Source organism: Astatotilapia calliptera, chromosome 23 (assembly GCF_964374335.1).
Source record: "Astatotilapia calliptera chromosome 23, fAstCal68.1, whole genome shotgun sequence".
Taxonomy (NCBI): domain Eukaryota; kingdom Metazoa; phylum Chordata; class Actinopteri; order Cichliformes; family Cichlidae; genus Astatotilapia; species Astatotilapia calliptera.
In genome coordinates this window covers 38,180,102-38,196,820 of record NC_137443.1, presented here as the reverse complement: position 1 = coordinate 38,196,820, position 16,719 = coordinate 38,180,102, and the positions used below count along the sequence as shown (strand labels likewise).

At 39.0% G+C, this 16,719-nt stretch overlaps 1 protein-coding gene across 2 annotated transcripts in view; it reads left to right on the top strand.

Annotated features, from left to right (window-relative positions):
- The window catches only part of LOC113015681 (E3 ubiquitin-protein ligase Midline-1-like), an 87,132-nt gene that overhangs the window by 34,523 nt on the left and 35,890 nt on the right, over positions 1-16,719 (top strand). For both annotated transcript variants that reach the window (XM_026157799.2, XM_026157798.2), the window contains exon 2: positions 12,749-13,536. In XM_026157799.2, the coding sequence (XP_026013584.1) occupies positions 12,817-13,536 (720 nt within the window). In that variant the 5' untranslated portion in view covers positions 12,749-12,816. The remainder of the gene's footprint in view (positions 1-12,748; positions 13,537-16,719) is intronic.

The window sequence follows — 16,719 nt, the reverse complement described above, 5'->3', positions numbered from 1 at the left end:
TAAAATGTCTTTATAATTTTGTCACTTCAACTGGCATCCATCAACTCACTCTTAGGTATGCATTAGAGTCTTGGTAGGTTGGAGTCTTTGTCTTATGTGGGCAGCATGAATTAACTTTTGGAGCCATCCTCAAGTAGGTCATACTTTCTCAGAGTATTAAAAAGAAACAAAAATGAAGATCCCAAAGATCAGCACTGCTTTTAAATTGTTTATGTAACATGACGTTTCAGTTTTACTAATGGAAGGCAAAATCAGTGATCCTCTCAGCATGCTGCCTGAAAAAACACCCCTTCACAGGTGTCAGGTTGGGGTGTTCGGTTCTGAAAAAACATTGCGGACATTTGATACGCATCAAGGGACTTACTCAATCAGCTGCGGCTCGGCAGATGTGTTTGGAATATCCATCATTCTTGAGGTCTTGGATAGGTTGAATACCATCATGCTTTTTGACATTCCTAACCTTCTAGTTCAACATAAACACAGATGACTTGAAGCCTTGTATTAAAAATCTAGTATAATTGTTAGCATATTCCACATCTCTGGTGTCATGACACAAGGTGCCCTGTGGAACAGGGTCATTTAGGCATTTCAGGCAGGTTAAACTGAATTTATATAGAAGTAATCAGCTTTTTCTTGAAGAAGCAGACGTCCAAGGTGACTGCTTGACAACAACTTAACAAATTCTCAACAAGATGAAATCCTAATTTCCAACAAGTTAAAAATCTTCAAACACAAAAGAAAATCTGAGTTTTTCCACAGAGAGATCTGTGCACAACTATAAGATATTCATTGTTTTATGTAGGAAAGCCTTAATAACATGTAAATATAACTCGATAAGACGGATATTTTGCATCTGTAATCTTAATTGCCCTGAATAGTTCCCGAAAACAAGATCTTTTTGCATGCTACACTGCATGAGTCATGCAAATGCTGCATGAGTGGTGTTTATCCCACTAGTGCTCTGTTCATGCATGCAAACACTCGCTTACCTAATCTTTACCAGCTCTCTGGGGCCATTTTCACATCGAAAATATTTCATTATCCAATCAAAGTTGCTATGATAATTTAGCACTTCAGGGCATAACCACAGTTTAATCACTTTCATCTCCACTAGGGGATCCGAAGCACACATTTTGAGGCAGCATTAAGGCATTATAGAATAATTGTGCTCATGGAAGAAGACATTAACTAAACCTGTAGTGTCTGGAAATGCAGCATATGAGGGTTCAGTGAGTGCTCTCTTTTCTGCAGTCAGTCTTATGTCAAATAGCCAACTGAGGATCTTACTGTACAGTTTGAAAAGTGAACCAGAAGTAACGTTGAAGTGCATCAGCTTTTAAGGATGGGACAGTAAATGGCACTTAACTGAACTGTTGCTGCGGTGAATTCTATTACAGTGTGAATTCAAGCTAGTGTGATGTGTGATTATCAAAAGGTGTCAGAAAAGTGTGACATTTTGTTTCCAGCTAAGTGTAGGGTGTTTTTTTCTACCCCAATTCAAAAAGATGACTATTACACTCTCAGCTCTGTATTTTTGCTCTTGGACTCTACTAAAGTCACATTCCGTGATTCAAAGTTCAAAATGACGCTTGTTCATGTATGATGAGCCTTGGCGCAGTCATCCACTTCATCTCTGAGTGTTTTAGCTGCCTTTCCCTTTCCTTTAAGCCAACTTTCTTCTAATTGGCAGACCACATTAGCGATAACCCCTGTGACATCATTTAGAGTTGAGAGTAGAAAAAATCAAAAACAAAGTGGTTAGAGCTGCTGATTACACATGCTTATTGTTGAACCTTTGGCCACAGAGCCTAAAACAGCGCTAACTGTTTAGGCACACAGTGAGGATTTTGCGATTAATTTTCCATAAAATGTTTTACATTTGTTTATTGCATGAATTTATGGACAATATGTTGAGATCACCAGGTTTTAAAAGTTATATAGGATATAGAAATCCTTTACTAATAGATGATAAAGGCACCTTTGCATGTTTGCATGCGGTGGGAGAGTACAGATCATTCACCCTGACAAAAACTGTCCTTGACAACAGCAGCTTTTGAGTTGTTAACATAATCTCCGCCCCCCTACCGCCCTCCATTTTCACATGCGCCACTGTACCCAATCTGGGTCACACAAGTGAGATCCCAGACAGACCCTGCCACACACGCACCGGCTCACACACGCACCCACACCACATTCACAAATGTCACCCTTTATTATAATCACTAATAGCCTCTGCATCCCAGACTATCACCAGCCAATCCTGTTAGGTGTGACTGACCGCTTCGAAACATGAAAGGCCGGGATTGGTCACAGCCAGTATTGTAGGAAGCTGGTTAGGGATCAGCATGGCAGGGTATCTGGAATCAGACAAAAGCTTTGAGTATGTGCGTGCGTGTGGCAACTGCTACTGTTGGTAACTTGTTAAATATCCAGTCTCATACTGTAGTGAACATGAAGGAGAAGTTAGGGAGGTAGAAGGAAGGAAGGAAAGGAAATGGGAAAAATATTTTGAGTTCTAATCCTCCCTTGAACACTCAAAAAGCTTTTTTTACATTTAGCGAACTGATTTGTTTGGACTTCGTTAGCTTCAACTCTGGGCATGTTCCTCACCCAACTTTTTTGTCCTCTGTCCTATTTGGACTCATGACAACTACACCTGTGAGCAAGGCTGTTGAATATATAAAATTAATTTCCTTGGACTTCAAGATTTATTACATACAAGACGAGCCAGAAGGCTAATAGTGCAGGAAAACATTGTAGAAAAATGCTGGATGCAGGAAGATACTATGTAACATGATGATGTATCAGCTCAACAATTCTCAGTTAACAGAATTTACATTTTAATTTGTAAGTTTATTATAAAATGCTACTTTTTACAGTTTTGTCATGGTGAAAGTCACGGACACTGCAACATACTTTAGTAACTGAGCACAGTATTGAGGCATGTATTCTGATATAAAGTATGAACATAATGCAACACTTGTAGCACAACTAAATATTTTAGCTAATGTAATAATTTGGACCTGGAATTCCAGAGCTTCCCGGATGTGACCGTTAATTATTGATGGCCAAGTACAATGAAATTGTATATTAAGTAGAACGTTTAAACAAAAAGAGGAAGTTCAAAACATTTACTTAGATTTTACATTTAATAAAAAATCTGTGTAATTTAAAACATTTGGTTGTGCACAGTTAATATTAATCTCCTCTGACCTTAGCAAGGAGAGAAAGCCCCCGAAAAGGCTCCTTGTTCTCAACAACCGCACGAGGTTGAGGGTTAATCTCTCTAGCTCTCCAGCCCTCCTATGAAACCAGATTATAGGATTTGCAATTCAGGGAAAAACATAAACATTTGAGGGATCATTAAAATTCTTTGACATATTGGTGTATGTGAGGTGTCAAATGGTTTAGATGTTGGCAAAAAAGCGAAGCCAAGTAGAGGTTGCACTGAAGAGCTCACAAAAATGTAAATAATTTATTCAGCTTTTTTATAAAAATGTGAATAATTGAGAGCTGCTTCTTTTTCTCTCTCTGTCCCAGTTGCTAAAGTAGGCGATGTTTGTGGGCAGTTTAGGCAAAATGGTACCTGACAATCCAACGCGGACAGGTTCTGGTCACCTTTACCCTGAGCGCATTTTGAATCTATTACAGATTCAATTTCCATTTTGAAGTTTGAGCAGGAAAAGACTTTGCGGCGTGTAAAATGTAACATTAAAAAGGCTGACAGCCAGATATCGTCATGTTTTGGCTCGGCTTCTGATGCTTTGCCCTCTTTTGCTCGGTTCTAACATTTCGCTGTGTGTTTGCTATTTTCTGCCTCTCTGAGTTAAGAGCAAATTGGAACAGCGAGATCATAAAGTGACACACACATGCAGTGTGTATGCTTATTATGTGAGCCAGGTCAATGGGGATGACCTACTTCTCAGTTCTGCTCCATGCGCTGCCACAGTCGCACACGTCAAATCACCAAATGGACCCTGCACCCAAATGTGAGGTTTTTTTCATAGCTTTTTTGGGTGCTTATTGCCGAGTAATTTCTTTTATGCAATTTACTCAAAGCTATCTGGTAATGGAATCTCTCTACACTTCCACGTGGAAGTGTCGCTCATTTCAGTTGAGTTTTTCGGGTTTTTGTGCAGTTGAAGAATTCATTGTGCTGAAAAAAAATCTGAAAAAGCAATGCAATCAAATTTCCCTGAAGCAACATTTTAAGAGAACAAATGATCACGAATTAAGTTTTATTACAAAAACATATAAAACATATCAGTGTTTAGACCTGCAGTTAGCAACAATTATCATCTTCATTATGAGTGTCTCAGTACATTATGTAAAAGTGCAGCACTCAGTCTTTCCCTTTAAATCGAACACAGAATCTCTCTCTCACTCATCTGGGGATTTTTTTTGTCTGCATCATTCTCTTGTTGAATCAGTTTTTAGAAAATGGAGAGAAAAGAAAGAGGTCCTATGAAAATTTTAACAGTTCAAACTACAAGGGGAAAGGAAAGCGGCAACCTTCGTGGACCTGACGTTAATGAAAGATTTAGAAGTCGAATGCAGACTAATGGGGGGAGCCGGGCCCAAATATAAACAGGAAGGGAGATCAAAAGTTGACAGAGGCTTAATTTCCAAATGAATTTATTAGTTATTTTCAGATACATTTGTATGTGGCGTGAGTGAGCATTTGTCTAAATATGAACTCATTTCTAAAAAGTACTTTAACCTCTAACCCAACCCTGTCTGTCTCAACAAACACTCGTTGCTACACACACCAAATCTTTGGTAGTCTCTTTAAATACTTAGGGTTTGGTTTAGGATGAGGGTTAAAGTAGATTAGCTAGAGTACTTAGAAATCACAGGGATAAAAGTTGGGTTTGATTTAACCCTCACTGAATAAGTGAACGCTGAAATCACGGCCAGTTGCAAAAGGTTATGTGTTGGCATTCATGGATCAGAGACCATATGAAAGTTACTTTTCTTTTTCAAAATAAAACAGCAGGCATTTCAGCGAGGCATCGGGGCAATGACATTTGTGCCCGCTCAAAATAGAAATGCAGCATTTTGGGCTTGTGTCATGATGTAACATGAGATGAGTAGAGACAGAAACAGAAACGGAGGAAGACTGAGATAAACAAATGTCAATCTGATCCTTCTGAGCCTATCATATCTATTGAATATTATATTGCCATTTCTGAGGAAAAGGTCACTGAGAGAGTTTCACTGAATGTTATTACAGTTTGTGCTTTCTGACTGAATTTTTCGTGGTTAAAGCAATGAAATTAAACTGCCTCCTTATTTGCCTTGAGATTTGTACACTCTCAAAATCCTCTTCGTGGGAACATTCGTTGATTTTACATGACGAGCCTTTTCACGATGCAGTAAAATTGGTATCATTACATTAGCAATGTATCTGAAAGAGCAGGATCTATTGTTGAAATGCTTCCTTGTTAATGAGTTAAAAAAATCATTTTGCAGGCTCCCCTACATGTAACAGTCAGCAGCTTCAATAACCGCATCTTCTTTGAGGAATGGTTGAAAATACAAAAATGTAAGACAGTAGCTATTTTACAGACAGAAGCAGGGATGCACTGATTGCAAGCACCAACAAACAGCCAGTAAACAGTCAGCAAACAATAGATCTTAATCAATGTTATAACTGCTTAAATAGCAGTTTAAAAAGGTCTTTTAGCTTTTCAGGGTACTAAACATTTGAGCTGAGCTAACACCACGTACAGTACATAGTGTTCACTGGCAGTAGTAATTATTAATTAGTAAGTATTAGTAAGTAGTAGTAAGTAAGTATTGCATAATGGCTGGTTGAGACTACACCTAAACTAGCAAAGTTTCATGACATAATGATGATTATTGCTAGCAATTTTGTTTGCACTAATGCTAAACCTATAATAGCTGTATAGTTTGGTTGAAAACAGTTTCCTGTTGAAATATGACTCACCTGTAAACAGGCACCTTTAAAAAGTGAAAACATCATTCAAGCTTATTAAAGACTATATAGTATCATGCTAATAGCTAACACTGTATGACCAAGGCAAACGATTAAAGTATCGTGTAACGTGTACAATGGCATTATTACTCATTACACAGCAGGATAGAGCTGCTAACATAAGCTAAAATTCAAAACATCATGAATCTGGTTTTTTTGCACAACCTTAAATAGTTAAATAATGAATAACAATTGCAGATTGTTCCAAGCAGATAGATGAATATAGACAGAGAAAAACTGATTATTTTAATGAAACGCGACATTTAGAACTTCTTTGAAAGCAGCTGTTACAGAACATTTCGATAAACTAGATAAATATGTTGTGAACATTTTTAGTCTACACACAAAATTGTTAAGCATTTTAATGAAAGATGAAGAACAAAAATATAATGAGCCTTCTCCTTTTTTTATACATAGACTTCTATAAATTAGATAGATGTCATTTTGGATGAGGCACTATCCAGCATCCCATAAAAATATAGCTGCAAGTAATGTTAGGGACAACAGTTCCTGTTCAGAATGAAACATTTTCTTCACATGCTGAAGCTGCAGAGAAACAGAGGAGAAATGACTGCGGAGGAGTCTTCCACCGCTCATTCAGCTTTGTATTGCCCCCCACTGAACGCTATTGGTACTGACATTTCAGTGGTTCCAGCACAGCAGACGAGTCTTTCACACATAGTGGCAGCTCTGACAGTCATGGGGCACAAAGTGATGGTGGGAAAAATAAACAACTCTGATTCCATCAAGTTTTTCCTCCACTCTCAATGGCCTTTCTCCCCCCTCTCTCTCTTGCTTTCTCTTCTTTGCCTCCAGTTTTTTGAAAGTACTTCTTTACATCCCCTTTCCACTCGTTCTTCTTCTGTTTTGTGCTCTGTCACCTCAAAACATGGTTCAACAGTGTCACCTATGGTGTGTTGAGAGGCATTTCATCTTGTCTCACCTGCCAATTTGGATTTGTGTAACTATGCATGTCTATATGTAAGCGCAGATTTAGATTTGTGTGTGTTCTTTTGTCAGACTGAGGGTTTTTTTTCTCTTCATCCTTTCGTGCCTCCAGGTTTCCTCCCTCCCCTTTCAAACCTGTCAGAGCTTCGTCAATGTCTAACTTTTTTTTGGCTTTGTCAGGAAGTTATTTTTTCCTGCATCTACCTTCTCTACTTTGTTTGTTAGTTGGCTGACAGCTGTGTGCTGGAATGGAGTGCATAAAATATAGTCCTTAGACTGGTCCAATTGATATTTAGTTCATTTATGCACTTTTATTACCTTCAAACAGACAACACTCAAGCATTAGATTTCTTTTGTTTTAATGGTTATGCTTTGTATTAACCTCATTGTGATAAGTCTAGAGAGTCTGATTAACAAAAGGAAGCATGCTCCAGAAGGAGTGGAACTGTTTTACACTTCAAGAATACCTGAGAATTAAATAGAACTTTTTTTAATGTAATATTGGATGATTGTGGTCTTTTTCAGTGAGCTATTTAATCTAGTTCATCTTTTAATTAACAACAGTCGATCAATAGTCCTCTGCTATCAGTGTGGAACAAGTGGAACATAATGAACCAGTTAGAGGACATCCGATTGGCCGAGCTCACACATTTTTTAATATTAACTTCATCAACGTGGTTGGATTGTCACATTTTTTGACATCTTTTAAAAACAAATGCAAGCCTCAAACTAATTTAAAGGATAAATGTTTGCAAGTTTGCCAGCTAATCTTAGCCAGTTTGTGCCGGCCCTTTTTTCTGTCAGCTTGAGTCACGTTGAGATGTTTGTTACTGATAGAAAAAGGGGAAATTATTAAACGTGCAGAAAGATTGTACAAACACATTAGCTTTAAATGCCCAGTCGCTTATTATTGAAAACTCATTACAGATATTAATAAATAGGGCAAATATAATTTGCTGCCCTATAGGAATACTTTAAAAAAATCACCTGATACACAATGCTATATGGTTTTATATTTTAGTATCTTATAAACTGATGATTACTAGATTGCATAAAAGTGCACTGAACAGTAAAAAAGCTGATGTTTCAGTAAATAGTTATCATTCACTTTAGCTAATGAGGCTCTACTAGAACCACTTGCATCATTCATTCCCCTCACAACTGCCATGGTTGGTCATTTTGACCCTGTCCTGCAACAATAGCAGAAATCCAAAGAAATCACCTTGAAGGAGGGAAGATGTGTCATCTAATTTTTCTAATTATAAGTAGGATTTAACAAAATATGTTTTTAGGATTAAGTTTTAAGGGTTTCATTAGTTTTATTGAAATAACATATGTAACATATTAGATATTAGAATCCATAGATAAACAAATAAACAAAGGGTATTATAAACATATCTAAATTATTTTATTATTATAGTAGAACATTATAAAAAAAGTTAAAAAAAAAGATGTTTGGCTAATGCATCATATCTAATTAAGCTAAAATAAAGAGGATACCAGATTTAACAGGTTACAATGACCTCTTTTCAGTCTTACCAGCAAGTTAAGTTAGCTTAACTTAGCTTAGTCTTCCAACTGTTAGGCTAATGGTGTACAGCTATTCAAGGGCTTGGTTTTTTGGCTTTAAATGACAACATATGCATTTAGTTCAAGTTCTAGAGTTTGTCTAGAAAATTACTTATCAAGCTTTTCGGCATCTTTAGCCACAAGCTAGTTGCTAACTTAGTATGGCTACTATTGGTTGCATGCCAGGTAAAAGTAGGATTTAAGAAGATTTTTTGTTGTCACAAAAAACTTTACACACCTGACAGGAGTTAAAATACAGAGATTGATGATAACTCTTCCCTACACAAGTCGCAGCCTCTTGTTGTAAAAAATCATAAAAAAAGTTGAAAGATTTGGGTTTGTCCCAATCTTACATTGCTTGCATTTAGGTAGGAGTGAATTTGGAGCTCTTCTGCCATGATCTTACATTTGGAGAAGTCTGTGTGTTAAGTTTGTGTTTACATACATGACCGCAGATGCATACTGTCAAATACTTGGGCTAAATAAGATTACATCTCACCCTACTACATAAACTTTGCTCCCTCATGTTGAAACTGCTCATTTAGTGATTATTTAGCTTCAGAGCTGCTGTAAGCTAACATCCAACGATGCTGTTATGAAAAGGCAATTCGACCAAAAGAATAACAGTATACGCTAACCCTTTCAACCCTCCAAGTTTTATTTGACAGTCGGAAAGCTCGGGTCTCACTGACAGATTAGTTGCCATTATAAGCACCTCAGAGAGGCTCTTAGATGTTTCAGAGTAGGTGTTTTGTGCTAATGAGTATGTATCACTGTGTGTGCACATGCTGCGATGCCAGTGTAGATGAGTGTGTCTCTCTGAGTGTTTGTTTTTAACAGTCCAAGCAAACACATACCCATTCCGTTTCATTTAAAGCATGCGATTGCCAAATCACTCCCATCTCCCACATTCAATTACTTGCATTTTCCTCTGTATATCCTTCCATATTTGCTTGATTCCAGCATTTGGCGTTTCCCTTCTGATATAAATGTAAGAGATCAAGGGCTTGCTTGGTAATACGTCTATGTACACAGTTCCCCCCATCCCATCTCTTTCACCAGCTCATCAGGTCTCACAGTAAATATCTGATCTCAAATATCACAGGTACTAAAAGTGGTGGTTGGACTGTGCTGAGCTCATATGAGGACAGTTTATCTGCAGCACTTGTTTTTTTGTTTTTTTCCCCAGAGGATGAGAGGAAGCCATGCATAAAGATAGATTAGAGAATGAAGAGGAGATATTCAGAGTGCAGCAGTCCACTCACACGAGTTTTAATCTCAGTAAACAGTGACATCTGCTGAAAGGGCCGCACCATGGAGATAAGAGCGGATTTCTTTCCTGCATTTCATTTCATTCCTTGCATTTTTCTTTTGTGTGTGTGTGTCACTGTCGTTATTATGCTTAAAGTGTGTGGAAATTGGAGCATGGTTTATAACATCAATTTACGTACTCATTATAATCAAATGCATTCATACTCAAAATCATTTATTTTTCAAATCTCATTGTTTTCAGAATTATCTGTGTGCTAATCTGACATTTTCTTTCTTTCTTTTTTCTTTTTTTGTGCTGTGACACATTTCCTGAAACTGGCAAAGATCCTTTTAGCCCTAAGGGTTGGTTTCACTTTTATTTCACTTCTAAAATAGGGATTTTTTTTCATTGACATTTTCAGCTACAGTAAAATCCAATTTATCTTCTTAAAATTAACCAAAAGTGTATTAAAAGGCCTAGGGCTATGAGTTCAGAAATGAAGAAAGCATGCACTGTTGAATTTTTAACTTGGAGGCAAAGTCTCAGAGGTAACTTGTCTTTATTAGAACTGACTGGAAACAGAGCCACACTTATTTATTAGCTTACTTGAGCACTTTTAGTTATATTAATTAGCAGGCAGCTCCCCTTTAATGCTTTCCAACATAATCAGGAATTTATAAAACAGTAAATCTTGCTACATTTTGTTGTTTTGTGTTTCTAAATTTGAGTTGAGTTTGAGCCTCTTCTACATTTTCTTCCTGAGTCTCTTGGAGACATGTTGACAGCACGGAGGTTCACGTGGAAATCCAGAGTCAGCGGCTCTGCAGGAGAAATGAATTGGCATGTGTTCTAATTAGCAACTGACTCCAGATGTGGCAGATGGAGCCACAGCTGTAGTCAATGTTAAAACAAGACTCCCATTTCAACTCGAGTGGTAAAGGTGCATCAAAGTTGAATTTATATGATTTGAGCAAAAGTAAGCTTGAAATAGCTTGAAATGAATGTACGGACGCCTCAAAAGACATAAAAACCCATTAAAAATATCATCAAGCTTCATCAAATTTCATTTCATTTCTTTCCTTTCTTTAATGTAAACCAGGTGAGAAGAACAATCTATAGTCATTTCTTTGAAGCATTATTACTTCCGCCAAAGAGGTTATGTCGAGTTTGTGTGCGAGCCTCATTCAGTCTGTGAACACAGTAGTTTCGGATGAGTTCTGAAACTTTCAGTGTAGCTAGTTAAAACATTTGTCGGCTACCCTTATCTGATCTTGCAGTGCTTCTTGCTAGAACATGATGTTCTAGATGACTTGGAACACTAATTATTTTGTCTCACTCAGAGCATGCTGGGAAAATTATACCCCTTCTAGTGCATAGCTAAAAGAAAGATAGTAATGTTACAGAAGGTGCTAGCACAAAATGTACTCTGTGTGTTTATCATGCATCAGGCAATTAAATATTATTTGAGAAAACATGAGTGGGATCAGCCTTCTGTAGCCAAAATGAGTAGAGCACAAACATATATCCCATAATCCCACCCATTTAAGAGCAAGTTGGAAAAAAAAGACGTCTTCAACCTGCTCTTAGACTTTTGTTAAGGCCTTTTCTGTCACTTGTCTTTTCGGGGCTTCCATGCTGTACTATCTGTACAGTGACTTAATGGTAAAGAACGAGGGATAAAGCGAACCTCACTGCCACTATTGCACACTAGTTACATAAAGTATCTGATTAGTGAGAAGTTGCATTACTGGCTTGTGGCTCAGTAGTTTTAAGTCCAGCCTGACAGATGCTTCTTGACGGCAGCAGCTGCTGCTGATGGTGTGTAATCTTGTTAATCCAAGCATAGGGAAACCTATAGCGTACTGCGGTCAACAACAATGAGAATCACAAAAGGGCACAAAGTGGGTCAACAGCACATCTGCAATGTGGCTGCTATAAAGACCATGAGATATTTGTTAGAGCAACTATATGTTTGACTTTCAGCCTACAGAATGGTCTTTACGTTTTCTGTTAGTACAATTGAAATGTATATATAAAGCACCAAATCAGTAATACACAACAGAAAACCGCAACAATCAGGCCATATAAATATGGCCTCATATAAATAAGCACTTGGTGTCAGTGGGAAGGAAAAATCCCATTTTAACAGGAAGAAACCTCCAAACTGACTAGCAACATTCTCCTCAGCTTGTTTTTTGATACTAATGCACCTTTTTCTAACTTAGACTGTCTTGAATCTTGCTAATAGGCTCCCAGCTATTTTCACTTTCAAGATTAAGCTTGAGATTTTTTTTAATTTTTGATAAAGGATATCATTAGGGCTGGGTCAGATGACCCAGAACCATGATGAGGAACCTCCCATCAAGCACTGAGCATCTCTCCTGTAGTTTTGCCTTGTCTTTTATTTGTCGCCTTGCTGTGTTCTTCTTTTCGGTCTTCTTTTTAACCTCATTGCTCCGTAGATGGCTGTCTGTTCCTCATCAAAGTGAGTTCTTCCTTCCCACCATCACCACATTTTTGCTCATAGAGAACTGTCTAATAAATGAGGTTTTCTCTCTAATGTTGAAGGGTATGTAGCTTACAAAATAAAGATCCTTGAGGCCACTGTCGCAGGCAGTATATAAACAATTTGGAATTTATAGACCCCTGTGCCTCCTTTCTACTTAATACTGTGGACAAAAGTAGAAGCTCCACAGCCAAATTATCGTCAGGTGTTGATTTTAAACTTCTAAATGCTTATTGGTGGAACATGCTGAACCATGCTAATTAATCTGTTTGCTTAATCTTATTTTCAGTCTTCAGTCAGATGTAGAAAACCCGGTACTTTAAGTCAACTCAGTGGTCTGCTCCATTGAGATATAAGCCCTCCAAAGAAAGCGCAGAGAAGTAAGCTGTTTCACACCATTTAATCACAAATCCCCCTGCTTTCTTTTCCTTTCTCCCTCTCTCTGCTCGCCTCCATCTATTTCTCTGGCCTCCAGACAGCTGAGTGGCTCTTCTGGATTTCGCTGACACTGCGCCTGGTCCCGCCTGGCCTTTTTTAATCAGGATGGACACTCTGGAGTCAGAGCTAACTTGTCCAATCTGCCTGGAGCTCTTTGAAGACCCACTGCTGCTCCCCTGTGCCCATAGCCTGTGCTTCGGCTGCGCCCACCGCATCCTCGTCTCCCACTGCACCACCAACGAATCAGTTCAGAGTATCGGCGCCTTCCAGTGCCCCACCTGTAGATATGTCATTTCCCTGAGTCCAGAGCGTGGACTAGAAGGACTTAAGAGAAACGTGACCTTGCAGAATATTATTGATAGAGTTCAACGGGCCTCATCTTCAGCCGGGCTCCCCCTGTCGTTGCCTGCCCCTCACAGTGGGCCCAACTCTCCCGGCGAGGAAGGTAGCAACCGGTTGGCCCTGGTCCCCCTCAGCGCTGCCATGTCCAGCCCGAGCACACCTCCGGAGCCGGTCCAGTGCCAGTTCTGCGAGCAGGACCCGCCACAGGACGCTGTTAAGACATGCGTAACGTGTGAGGTGTCGTACTGCGACGAATGCCTCAGAGCGACGCACCCCAACAAGAAGCCGTTCACCGGCCACCGGCTCATCGAGCCTATGCCGGACTGCCACCTCAGAGGGCTCCAGTGCCTGGAGCACGAGGAGGAAAAGGTGAACATGTACTGTGTCACTGACGACCAGCTCATCTGCTCACTCTGCAAGTTAGTTGGACGTCACAGGGACCACCAGGTGGCAGCACTGAGCGACCGCTATGAAAAACTCAAGGTAAGCACAGAAATGGATTTTTTTCTCACCCTTCTTATGTTTGCTTAATTGATTTTAATGAAGTTATTTCACATTTGAAATCTTCTAAAAATCCCCATTTTCTAATTAAAACCTGCAAGATCCGTCACATTCTAATGACAGATAAGCTTATACTTTCTTTGTTCTTTATCTTATACCCATATAATGAATATTAAACTTTAATTTTACTCTGCTCAAAAGTGTGAAATTTTCTATTATCCTTATCCAGGTATCTCACTCGATTATCATGTGAGATTATCATGTGCTGACTTATTATCTCTGCTGAATAATTAAGCAATTAGCATAATCACTGCGCCATGCCACTGTGCCAGGAGGGCGTTCAGAAGCAAGCACACAGAGCGAATATGGGGAGTGTCATTAGTGACGAGGCATGGTGTCTTTAATGAGGTTGCAGGTTAACGAGCACCAATTGCCTGCTGGGTGTAGGTGTGCTTAATTGAGCATGGCTATTACAATGTGCTGGTAATGGAGATGGAGGCAGTGTGTGTCTGTGCGTGTGTGTGTCTTACAGCAAAGATCATGCAGAAGTAAATGTTACCTTGGATGTCCACCAGATGGTTTCTTCTATTAATCTGCCTTTGACTAATATAAGCACTTTGCTGGAGAGTGTCTCCAGTGACTTAGGATTACATTTGCATAATGTTGGAGTATTTTAATGGCTTCTATAAAAGGGAAGGGAGACAAAAAAGGGAAAAAATAGGTCAAAGTAGAAATGGCCAAGGTATAGCGACTTCAGTCCAAAGCCAAGCTTTCATAGTACAAAGCAAAATCCAGAAACTAGGAGTATGCAGTTACCTCCATTTACAAAGCTGAATTAATGAATGCAAGACACATCACTAGTCTCCACATCACACCCCTGATGATGTAAGTTCACTTTTACCTCACGTTTGTGGTCCTACTAGGCTGCTAGTAATCTGATTTTAGATCAGCACAGAGAAAGTTTTCTCTGGCAAACGGCCTTCTATGTCACACAATGAACACATCACTTCTTCTGTTCAGTTAGAGTAAGCAGGTCAACAGGTCAACAGTTTGCAACAACACTTTCTGTTTTCGAATGCGTCTTTGTCTTCAGTTAAAGTTGAAAATTAGACATTATTTAAGTTATGTAAAACAGTATATAGGCACATACAGATACACTATCACTATTTCAGCTTAGCTTTGTTGAATCATAACCAGTGTTGGAGTCTTTACTCAAAACAAGTAACAGATTACACATTACTCAGTACTTTTCATCTAAGTAAAATGAATGGAAATAAATTGTCTCATACTTACAAGTTAGGAATATCAACCATAGGCTACAGTTCTGCACACAACTCAAATGACTGTCTGAATGAGACACATATACAATCTTTCCTTTAGCATGTACGTATGTAATGTGCCAAGAACACAAAGCAAAGTTGAAAACAAACTCAAAGAGACTTTAAAGGGATCGCCATGGTAATTCTACTTTACAAATAGGGAATGGAGGCTACAACGTCACTGCCTCTGTTACCTGTTGAACTTCAGACTCTGGCTGTTGGGCTGGGGCCAGCATGCGATTAACTTTGTCTTCATTCTGTGCTCTTGACTAGCTTTGTGTTAGCATGTTTTTGTGTAGAGGGTTGCAAAAGAACTGAGATTGTGTTAGCGGTGCTTGTTTCTGTCCTGGACTAATCATGAGCTTGTCCCTTTGTGCTATCAAAGAAAAAAACTGTTTCTATCACCACATTTTCCTCCTCCTGCACATGAACTGAAATTAGCTGATTATAGCACAAATGGGTCTGTGAGATATCCCATTAATAATGTTTTTCCATGATCAACATTGACCAGTCACATTTTTGTGATGTCATAGCTTTGAAATATGGAGGAAAGTGTCTTAGGTTGTATAAAACTCTCTTCCAGAAAAAATTAGTCATGTTAAAAGAAAACAAAAACACTGCTGTATAGTTGTTTAGAAGTGGGAATTAGCTATAGAGCACAGGGCTGTAAATATGTTTTTCTGCTTTAAAGTTGGGCATTTTAAGATGCTAATCTACTGGGACTGACTCGCTTTTGGAGGCAGCCTCAAGCAGCAGCTGGAGGAACTGACTTTTTTGTGCTATTTCTGTGTTCCTCTTGGTATCGACCCCAATCATCATGATCCCTACTGGTGCATCCTAAGTATACCCATTTATGCATCTACTGTAGGTTGCAGCTGTGTCACCTCTAATGTCCAGCACAAGCGCATTCACTTAGGTCAAGCCTGATGATTTGAATAAAGACAACGTTTGAGCTTTTACGCTGATAAGTCCACACAAGCATACGTGCAACAGGGAGAATAGAGATTCCCCACCACCGCACCAAAGCAGCAGGCAGGGAAATACATGTAACTTTTCCAAAGTGTCATTTAACCAGGGGACATTTTTTGGCCACACACACACACACACACACACACACACACACACACACACACACACACACACACACACACACACACACACACACACACACACACACACAGAGATAGTGTTTATTCAGCCTTGCTAAGCACCCCTAAATATAATGTCAAGAGTGAGCGTGGTTCTCCTTTTACAAGGGCTTTGAAATATGTGTTGGTAGTTGGTAATATGTCCTTGGAGAAAGGGCATGCAGTGATATAATCAGAGAAATTGAACCTAACTAAAATCAGTGATTATGATTACATATGTGTGCACCCAATAAAAATGCCTACAAACATTCCCTCCTGCCTTTCTGTTTATCATTGTTTTGTTTTAGAACCAGCTTTGCCTCCAGTGATGGGCTTGATGTTCTTTGTCATTAGATTTAATGTGGGTGCCTCTACCGCCTCATGTTGCCTGTTTCAGCAAATTTAGGCAGAGAAGAAAAATTAGCAGGAAGGCTACAGGTTAGTGCATCATCTAATTATCATGATTTTCTTTCTCCCCGCTCTCCCACCATTCAACCAGAGAGAAATAGCACAGGTCAGCACACCCTGCAGTTATTATACAAACTAATTATCGCCTATACCACAAAACAAAAACACAACCCCCCCCCAAAACATAACAACTGGATGGCACTCGTGTCTCCTACTTGCGCAGAGGTTTTTAAATACTGCCTGTGTAAGCCAAGAAAGTGTGCAAGACAAATTGTTTAGACCAAGCAAACCATGTCATACTTTGAATCCGC